At 37.8% G+C, this 10,580-nt stretch overlaps 2 protein-coding genes across 4 annotated transcripts; one reads left to right on the top strand and one right to left on the bottom strand.

The window, feature by feature from the left end:
• Positions 1-890: 890 nt before the first annotated feature.
• LOC109156419 (CBL-interacting protein kinase 2-like) lies at positions 891-4,236 on the top strand. Of its 3 annotated transcripts, none has more exons than XM_019304279.1 (2): positions 891-1,142; positions 2,306-4,236. In XM_019304279.1, the coding sequence occupies exon 2, from the start codon at positions 2,693-2,695 to the stop codon at positions 3,965-3,967; it is 1,275 nt and encodes a 424-aa protein (XP_019159824.1). In that variant the 5' UTR covers positions 891-1,142; positions 2,306-2,692; the 3' UTR covers positions 3,968-4,236. The 3 variants fall into 3 exon arrangements, with proteins under 3 accessions (XP_019159824.1, XP_019159825.1, XP_019159826.1); XM_019304280.1 differs by having other exon boundaries at positions 2,293-4,236; XM_019304281.1 differs by lacking the exon at positions 891-1,142 and having other exon boundaries at positions 2,142-2,511; positions 2,690-4,236.
• A 417-nt stretch (positions 4,237-4,653) lies between these two features.
• Positions 4,654-7,064, bottom strand: LOC109156420. The gene is made up of 4 exons (XM_019304282.1): positions 6,745-7,064; positions 6,409-6,547; positions 5,478-5,611; positions 4,654-5,372 (listed from the first exon to the last, which is right to left on the bottom strand). Exons 1-4 carry the CDS (start codon positions 6,999-7,001, stop codon positions 4,739-4,741), a joined length of 1,164 nt encoding a protein of 387 aa, XP_019159827.1. The 5' UTR covers positions 7,002-7,064; the 3' UTR covers positions 4,654-4,738.
• Between the last annotated feature and the right edge of the window lie 3,516 nt (positions 7,065-10,580).

The following is a 10,580-nucleotide window of genomic DNA, read 5'->3' as shown; positions in this document are numbered from 1 at the left end:
GAATAAGTTATTAATTTCTCATTGTTTATTATTATAAAAATAACTTATTTTGTAATATATTTATTAAAATTTTATTTTAAAATGTAATAATAAAAAATGCGTACTAAAGATCAACTCACCTTTCAATTCCATGTATGTTATGTTTCACATCACTTTTATAATAAAGAAATAACTTTTAATAGTTCGGGTTATTGGACTAGCCCATTTAATTTCGGGCTAGCCCTATCGGACCTCGGGCTTATCGATTTCGGACTCATCGAGCTAATGTTTTTTATCGGGTTAGTCCGTTCGGACTATAGCCTTGTCGGTTTCGGTTTTATATGGGCCAGCCCATCGAGTTCGGACAAAGATTGACATCCCTAGTGAGAATAGTGTTATATTACTAGAAATTATCACATAACTTGACTGGAAAAAATTATACTCCTTCTATTTTATTTTATGTGTATAATTTTGTTAATAAAGATTGACTGAATTTATTTATAATTTAAATTTTTATAATATTTAATTTAGTATTAGTTTATAAAATTTATATATTTAAAAACTTTATCAAAATTACTATCGAACTTACAAAAATTAAATTATAAAAATTATATAATAAAAAAAAACAAAAAATGCCAAACACATTGTGCTCAGATGGCATGTAGTGATCTCTCCCATGTGAGAGGTTATGAGATCAGACTTCAGTGGAGGTGTTATTGACTTTTTGTGTTTCATTAGATTGAGAAAGTATGTTTGAACAGATACTACAACGTAATAGAGTGGGTAGCATTCCATAAAAAAAAAAAAAAAATAGATGTATGAAATAATATACTTAAAATAGCTTTTTAAAATTTGTGAAAAATCATTACTTTTGGAGATGGTTTTATCAACCGGTTTCCCGGGTGTCACGTGAGTTGCAACGTGGACTCAGAGGCGGTGGAGGCTTCCTCTCTCCACCCTGGTTCCTCCATAACAGCAACAAAATTACAAAAAAATGGTACAGTAACTATACGGCGTCGCCACTTGTTTCTCTCTCTCTCTCTCTCTCTCTCTCTCTCTCTCTCTCTCTCTTGTCAGCTTCTCTTACCCTCTGTCTTCAGACCCACAACCAAATTTCCAAGCTTTCTGCGGTTTTTTCTCATCTTCAAAAGCTCCCTATCAAGGTAACTCTTTTTCACATTTTCTTTTTAATGCAATAGCCACAAGATTGGATTTTCTCTTTGTGATTTTATGGATTTCTGTACGCTATCACATGATTCAAGTTTCATTCTTAGGAATTGAAAGTTATGGATTTTGAAAAATATTGTTTTTTCATCTCTCCTTCTTGGATCAGACTGGATTTAGCTTTGATCCATGAACTGCTCTCTTTTTCTCAACAAAAGATTCCACCCCCTGCATGTTTTCTGCTGCTGTGCTCTTCTTGCAATTTGAATTTCTGTTGTATTTCCTGAAACAAATTGAATTATTTTTAATTTCTTTGTTTACTTCTTTTAAATCTGTTACTAAAATCCACAGTATTGTGAATCTACTATGTGGGGTACGATGACAAATATATGGTTGTCGGATTTGCAAAAGGCCAGGGTGACAATTTTGAGTAATATTAGATCGCGGATTGCCGAAAAGGAAAATTTGGATATGGATATTTCATACCTGAAATGCAGATATGTTCTTTTAACTTTCAAAAATTTTGCCTCGTGTGGTAGCTTTCTAATTTTAGAGATTTGAAATGCAAAAAGAAGTTTATATAATGAATATCCCTGGGACTTGCAGTCAAGAAGTTCCAGGTATTATGATTATTTATTTGATTTAATTTGATTTTTCTTAGTATTAGAAGCTCAAAAAATTTGTTGGTTTGATTATGGCTGTGGCAGTGGAACTGGTTTAGTGGTTTATTTGCCTTAGAATGTTCTTTTGGGGTGACGAGCGAAACCCGCAAGGGGTAAACTCTGCCTTGTGAGCCTAGCCGGCAAAGAATCACAAGGAGGTTAACCGGCTTAGGTGGCCCATAGCTGACCAGTTCAAACCAAGGAGGCTGGGATTCGATCCCATAACCTTGTGGTTACAAGTTTGTATCTTTAGCCAACTTGACTGGGGCCGGCAAAGGACCACAAGGAGGTTAACCAGCTTAGGTGGCGCATAGCTGACCAGCTCAAATCGACCTTGTGGTTACAAGTTTGTATCCTTAGCCAACTTGACTGGGGTTACCCCTCCTTAGCGTGTTCTTCCTTCTCTTGATTGCAGGCGTAAATCAAATGGGATATCTGCATTCTGTGGTTGATGTCGATTATTATTGTTTCTAATATCATGCATTAGTTGCTTTGCTTAGGTTCATAGACAGTGGCCAATGGCATGTCGTTTCAGCACTTTGTGGGGATCTTTTGAATAGAGCAGAACCAAAGAAAGGAATGCTGAAAGATGTGCTTGAGCATCGGGGAACCATATTTTGATGATATGCATGATGTCTGTGACTTGATAGAGGCGTTCTCCTTCCTTGATAAGACTTAGCCCGAGCATCTTGATTGTATCTCCTCCTTGACTACTACCCTTTGCGAGATGCAAAATAGAGTAGCAGAATCTCAGTTGCCGCTGGTGTTAATGTCTCACCTGTGCGAGGATGGTCGAGCTCGACTAATTTCCAACCTTCCTTCTTCATATTGGTTCTACTAGCCAGAGCGAGGACGGTATTTTGTTGAGGTTTAGGTTTTGTGTTTTGATGGCTTATGGAGGGACTTCTCTTATGGAGAGATACGAATTAGGAAGGTTACTGGGGCAAGGCACGTTTGCTAAGGTTTACTATGCTAGAAGCATCGTGACCGGACAGAGTGTTGCCATTAAAGTCGTGGACAAGGAGAAGATTGTGAAGGTTGGGCTCATGGATCAGATAAAGCGGGAGATATCTATTATGAGGATAGTAAGGCATCCTAACATCATCTTACTTCACGAAGTCATGGCGACGAAAACCAAGATTTATTTCGTAATTGAGTTAGCTAAAGGGGGCGAGCTCTTCAACAAGGTGGCTAAAGGGAAGCTAAAAGAAGATGTTGCGAGGAAATATTTTCAGCAGTTGGTAAACGCGGTTGATTTCTGCCACAGTAGAGGCGTCTATCATCGAGATTTGAAACCCGAGAACTTACTCTTAGATGAAGACGAGAATTTGAAAATCTCTGATTTCGGTTTAAGTGCTTTTGCTGAGTCGAAGCGTGGGGATGGACTACTTCACACCACCTGTGGGACCCCAGCCTACGTCGCGCCCGAGGTCATCAACATGAAAGGCTATGACGGGGCAAAAGCCGATATCTGGTCCTGTGGGGTCATCCTATATGTTATGCTGGCTGGTTATCTCCCATTTCATGAATCGAATTTGATGGAAATGTATAGGAGGATTGCAAAAGCCGAGTTCAGATGCCCCAATTGGTTTCAACCCGAGATTCGCAGGCTACTTTTGAGAATACTGGATCCCTGCCCCGATACTAGAATTACGATTGCAAGAATTCGGGACCATCCATGGTTCAAAAGAAGAATGACCTCCAATGCAAAAACCAAGTTCGCCGCTTCCCAGATTGTTGCAAAGGACAAACAAGAGGTGCCAAGATTACCAAACTTGAATGCATTTGATATAATCTCCCATTATACCGGCTTTGATTTGTCCAGATTGTTCGAGGAAAGTTGTCTGAAGAAACAACATAGGTTCACTTCCATGAAACCTCCATATCTCATCATATCTAAACTCGAGGACATTGCCAAACATATGAAGCTGAAGTTGACCAAAAGGGATGCGGGGCTTTTGAGGTTCGAAGGAACAAAGGAAGGTAGAAAGGGCATCTTGTCCATTGATGCTGAAATCTTTGAGCTCACTCCTGCTCTTCATTTGTTAGAGGTTAAGAAATCGAACGGGGATACATTAGAATACGATAAGATAATGAATGATTGCATAAGACCTGGACTTCAAGATATTGTTTGGACCGAACAGAATGATATTACAAAGTAGCCAATTATCAGTGGCATTTGAAGAACCAGCAAACTCTATAACAGCAGCAGAAACTGGATTAGTTAACCTTGGTTCTCATACAATTTGCAAAGCTTTCATGCAATCTTATACTTGTACATTTCTCTTGTTTATAAGGCTTGTATCCTTCATGGGTTCCTTTATTTTTTTTTATGGACTCAGATCATACAAACCTTCTGGAGTTTCTGCCTTGTTTACCTACTCATGAGGATTGAAAATCAAACTACATTCATGGCTTAATTCTGCTGAAATTACAGCAATACTCAACTAGAAACACACAAGCCTTGTTTGGTAAATGGCTGTTAGCTGATAGATTAGCTGATTGTATTAATTAGAGGGTATAACTAGTTGATTACATTAGCTGTTGTAGAAAAGTGTTTGGTAAATTAGCTATTAACTGATAGTTGTTTGGTATAATTTCTTTTCTAAAAAAGTTAATTGAAAAAGTTGTTTTGAGTAGTTTTTTGAATTTTAGCATTTTGGAGTTGCAAAAAGCTAATTAACCAAACACTTATATCGATATTTTACCGAACAGGGCCAAGATGTTATGTTTAACATTGAATAAAAATTTAAAAAAAATCCTTAATCACAGGATGTTGAAATCTCAGTTCCTATTATGTTGTAAGATATACAAACACATACATACACTAAACAATGACACACAACTATAGCTAAGAAACTGGGAAACAGAGATATGTTTCCAGACAATTTGATTATTGATGATGGAGGTGCTAACTGCTAAAAGCATTACAATTAAATAAAAATGGGAGACTCTGTCAAGTCAATTATCTCAGGAAAAGCAGTAGAAAGTGTTCTCTTATCAATAAGGGGAGGAGGAGTACATATATCTATGATCTCAACCTCACTAGTCCGGTGAGATGGACGTTGATCGGAGGAAATTACTATTGTCTCTGGCGACTTATTGGTTTGGTGATGGAAGCTAAAATCTGAGTCTTCAAATCTAAGTTCATCTTCTCTGGAGTCGAGTATATTATTGGATCTGACACCAAATGGAGATGATGCCCAAGGGAAGTTGGTGAAACTCGAATGCCTATGATTTTCTTTGGGACTTGTAGTTTTTTGATCCCATTTGTGCTTCTTGCTGATCATTTGTTCTGTCAAATTCCCAGTAGTATTTTGTTCAATAATGCTCTCTTCAATACCAGCACTAGAATTATGAGATTCAACGGACCCTTCATCCGCTAGCTCTTGGGACCCACTAATTCCATCGCATTCTTCATCATCATACTCATCATAACTAATCCCAGAATAACAAGGCAGATCGTCCATGGGACAAACTCGGACCTTCATGTGTTCTGGCAGCGTTGGGCAACCAGCAGTATGCTTAGTGTACTTCGTCGAGAAGAAATTTACAGTAAGGTTCAACCTGATATCCAACATGCAAAATAATACAATTTTTTCGTTACAACCAGAAGTCTATCTTTTAAGCAACAAAAGATAATAGTTTGCTCTCTCAAACATAAGAACATACCTTTGCCATGCGGGTAAAGTGAGCATCGTGTATGCCATTTTGATCTTATTGGCGACTCCTCCAAAGGCTTTGAACGACACAGCTGCTTCTCTTACCGCTAATGATTCTTTTGGATGCTGCCACGCCCACTCAAACTGCACAGTTCAATTAAGCACACAACCACATTAGTTAAGTCCACTATTCTTCCAATGGATTCCTTCATGGATAGTTCTTTGTCCCAATCGACACCTAACAACTTACATATGTGAGCAGCAGAAACGCACACTTGAGCCTAGAAATCCTATTAGATGTATTGTTTTCGGAAGACTATCTCTGCCTATGGAGATGCTTTCCATGAATCAGTTTAAAGTTCAATTTCCAATAATACTGTTAGGATCAAGCGCTTACCACTACGCCAAAAGCTATAGCCAGTAGCGAAGGCGCACCTCTATTTCCTTAGAGACCGCCATCACATATTCGAGAGGCAAGGTGATGGACTTGGCCCTTCACCGGCCTCCATCCAACAACTCCCCCTCTCAGCATATCCAGTTTTCCTGGCTCTGACCACTACGCCAAAAGCTATAGCTAATAGCAAAGGCGCAACTTTATTTCCGTATAAACCGCCATCACATTTTCGAGAGGCAGGGTGTTGGACTTGGCCCTTCACCAACCCCCGCCCAACAATTCCCTTAGCCACCAATTGATGGACTTGACCCTTTACCGGCCTCCGCCCAACAAATACAGAAACACATGAACATCTAAAATAAGGCTTAATCGGGATTTCTTAATTTTCGCTGAACTGCATAATCAAAAACTTGATTCCATGATCTTATAAGTTATAGCTATCTACTGAATATTGAATGGGCAATGATGGCAAAGATCAAAGAGCACTACAAATGCTTGAAAGCCAAAAATTTAGCAAAATTGAAACCATAAAAAGGCTTAAACAGACCTGCAAAGCAGAAACATTGGTGGGAAAGCCATAGATGCACAGCACCATCTCCCAAGGCCGCTTATTCTTGGTCCTCCAAGCACCACTGGTTATTTCCCCATTGTGCTGCCTAATTCTACGCCGTGGGTTCACAGTAAATCTACACAATTCAAGAAACCCATTTCTTCAGCAAACACTAGCGATATCCAATTAAGTTCAGAATACTAAAGAAAAACGAAACTGCTTAGTACATATATGATCACAAACCTAGAACTGCTCCGTTGAAATTCAAATCAAAGATAGGGTTTTTTTTTTTTCTTAATAGAAGAGGATAATTAAAGAAAATATGAAACGAACCCAATATAAGTGCAACCCTTGAATCTGGGAGACAGAGAGGTCAGCAAATAGCAACCAAAGAAACTGGATTCCCCTTCTTTTACTTGGGCCGCCAGTTCTTCCTCTTCTTGAGATGAACTCGCTGATCTTTTATTTTCAATTGCTTCTATTTGAGCTTTACGCCTCCAATTTCCCTTTCTTTTCTTAGTCAGATTCGCCGGATTCTCTTCGACTGTAGCCTGTTTGTCTGCATCTTTCCCTGATTTCTTTCTCCTCATCTCTCTCTCTCTCTCTCTCTGATCCACTCACCGAGTCAGCGATTCATTTTAACAGATAACTATGTAATGTAAAAAATTCGGATTCGACCGTTGCAATTGCTTTCAAATAATTTCCTTTCATTTTTTTTCCTACTTCGTACGGCAATTTATATCGGGCACCACGACGCACATAGCAATGTGTGCTCAGACACAAAATGCGCTCGTTTCTTACTGACATCACTCTGTCCGAACAGATCAATCTCATTATGTGTATTCAGTTAAAATTTTATATGTATTGTGTTATGAGTTTATGTGTATTCAGTTAAGAGTTTATGTGTATTATGTTAACCAAACCCCATTATGTGTATTAAGTTAAAAGTTTATGTGTATTATGTATTGTGTTAGATTATGTGTATTCTGTTATGAGTTTATGTGTATTTTGTTATGACTTTATGTGCATTTGAAACAGAAGATTTTTTTTTTAACAACTTAACAAAATGACGTCATTTTGGGAGGCGCGAGACGAACAGTGCTATGTGCGCCGTGGTGCACAATATAACGATTGACTTCGTACGGAGTATTAATTAGAAATGGGCCTTTTGGCATAATGGGCTTTGAGTAACCCTGGGCAAATTTTATCAATCGTTATACCGTGCACCATGGCGCACATAGCAATATGCGTCCCGCGCCTTCTAAAACGATATCGTGCAATTTATATCCTACACCACGGCGCGCGTTGCACTATGCACCCAGATGCAAAACGACGTCGTTTTAATTATTTTTTTTTGAAATTTCCCGCCCCAGTGAATGGCAGTAGTTTTTTCTTTAAAAAAAAAAACCGCTGTTCAAGAATGTACATAATGTTAGAACAAATTGCACTTTTGGTCCTGTGAGTATTAGGGTACTGACAGTTTGAGTACGTGACTTTCAAAACTCCCAATTTAAACCTTTAACTATGCAATTATTGACAGATTTGGTCCTCCGGGCCAAATTGCCGGCCAATTTTGGCCGGAAAAACATAAATTGGTTCAAATTATTTTTTGACGAGGGTAAAATTGTCATTTCACTCTCTTCTTCTTCATTCACCCCTTCTTCTTCGTTCTTCTTCTTCATCCTTGCACTGGGAGCAGACATACACTGAGCAATAAATGAAATGCGAAAATGATTTAATAAAAGATAAACGAAAACAGTAAAATACGAAGTGGGTTTGAGCCAAAAAGAAGAAATTCAACGAATGAATAGTATATTGGGACTTGGGAGGGGATAAAAAGAGGGAGATTGAGCAAAATGGAGATACCTCTGAAGAAGGGAGGATTTCAGAGTAGAAGCAAGGGAGGCCATCGCGAGATTGGTTTGAGTAATTTGATGAAGAAGAAGATGAGAATGATCGAAAGCTGGGTTCTTTAGACCATGGACGGCTCAGTAAGAACGCGAGGTTGAGACTCCGAAGTGGGGCTTGCATTGGGAAGAAGATGAACTAAACAAGCCCGCGAAACTCGAACGCCGATGACCAGAGATTAATCGCTCCGGTGCCCAAGCACGAGGACTACACCAGCGAGGAGGACGAGGCGCCGGCCGGGCACGATGGCTTTGCCGGCGACGTTGAAACGAAGAAAGTTGAATGCATTGATTCCATTTGGCCATTAATATGAATTTCTTATTTTTATTTTTATTTTCTTTAATACCCATTCATTTTAATGTTTTTCTGGTGACCAGAAAATCAACAATTGCAAGGATGAAGAAGAAGAAGAAGAAGAACGAAGAAGAAAGGGAGAATGAAGAAGAAGGGAGTGAAATGACAATTTTACCCTCGTCAAAAAACAATTTGAACCAATTTATGTTTTTCCGGCCAAAATTGGCCGGCAATTTGGCCCGGAGGACCAAATCTGCCAATAATTGCATAGTTAAAGGTTTAAATTGTGAGTTTTGAAAGTCACGTACTCAAATTGTCAGTACCCTAATACTCACAGGACCAAAAGTACAATTTGTTCCATAATGTTATACTAGAATACACATAATGTTATACATGAATGTACATAATTATATAACAAAATATACATACTCTTTTTAAAAGATAATACACATAATCTAACATAATACATAATAAACATAAACTTTTAACATAATACACATCAACTCTTAACATAATACACACAAATTTTCTGATTCGGATGTACATAATTGTATAAAAAGTATGTACATAATTGTATAAAAAATACACATAACTGTTTGAACCAATACACATAACGTTGTGTACAAATACACATAACATTGTGAACAAATACACATAATCTCAGCAACTTCCTACCGCGCCTCCCAACACTACCCCAAAACGACGTCGTTTTGAGAGGCGCGCGGCGCACAGTGCTATGTGCGCCGTGGTGTAGGATATAACGATTGCGTTTTGTTAAGTTGTGTGGGGAATTAACGCGACAAAAAGTATGTATATTTAATTATAAAATTCTGTGTTTTTAAGTATAAAATTCTGTGTTTTCAGGTATAAATTTCTATACATTCGAAACAGAGGATACATTCGAAACATGCGAATTTTCAGTTATAAAATTATGTGTTTTCAGATATAAAATTATGTGTTTTCAGGTATAAAATTCTGTGTTTTCAGGTATAAAATTCTGTGTTTTCTATTATATGATTCTGTATATTCGAAACATGGGGATTTTCAGTTATAAAAATTCTGTGTTTTCAGGTATAAAATTCTGTGTTTTTAGGTATAAATATCTGTGTTTTCTAGTATACAATTCTGTACATTCAAAACATGAATTTTTTTTAAGGAGTTAATAGCAGACACGCGAAAAAGGTACAAAACGACGTCGTTTTAAGCCAGGGTGCACAATGCATTATGCGCCCTGGTGCACAGTATAATTTGCCAAATTTTATTGTAAAACATGGTTCATGTAGCCGCGTAAATCATGATATGAGTTTTGTTTTAGTTTTATATTACACACACTAGTTTTATTATAATAAAAATGAAGTATTATTTTAATTACACTATGTATCTTGATAGGGTTGCAGAACAACTCCCTTGGTCTACGGAGCTCATTAGTGCATTTCCCGATCATAGTGCACTTTTCGAGCATAACGACCTTCCCGATCTCATTATCATTAGACTTTCGGGTCTCCAAGCCTACCTCAACTTGGGACTCTCGAGATGTAAATCGAGCATAAAAAGGGAAAAATGCTCATTTCAAATGATTTCAGTTTTCAAAACTCATCATAATGATTAATGTGGATAATCAAAACTAACCGAACGCGATTAGCTAAGAACAATCTGGGTCAGGGTTTGACCAAGCACAAACTAGCTACAAACGATTAGCCCAAGTAAAGGACATTGGGAGAACCGTTCCCGCTTATGATCGATAAGATCAGTAGATGTCCCTAGACCGTGAATAAATCCAATATTGATAAAATTTGATCGCTATATCACAGTAAATTCGATCCTTAGATCATGAGTAAATCCAATCCCTTGCTTGGTAAAATTGAATCTCTAGATCATTATCAATTTGATCTCTCGATCGTCCAAAAAATTAAACCCATGGTTGTACTCTTTTTCCCTTTGCTAGGTTATTTTCCCATTAGATTTTT

Source organism: Ipomoea nil, unplaced genomic scaffold, assembly GCF_001879475.1.
Source record: "Ipomoea nil cultivar Tokyo-kokei standard unplaced genomic scaffold, Asagao_1.1 scaffold2705, whole genome shotgun sequence".
NCBI lineage: Eukaryota > Viridiplantae > Streptophyta > Magnoliopsida > Solanales > Convolvulaceae > Ipomoea > Ipomoea nil.
This window is presented reverse-complemented; position numbering and strand designations above follow the sequence as displayed.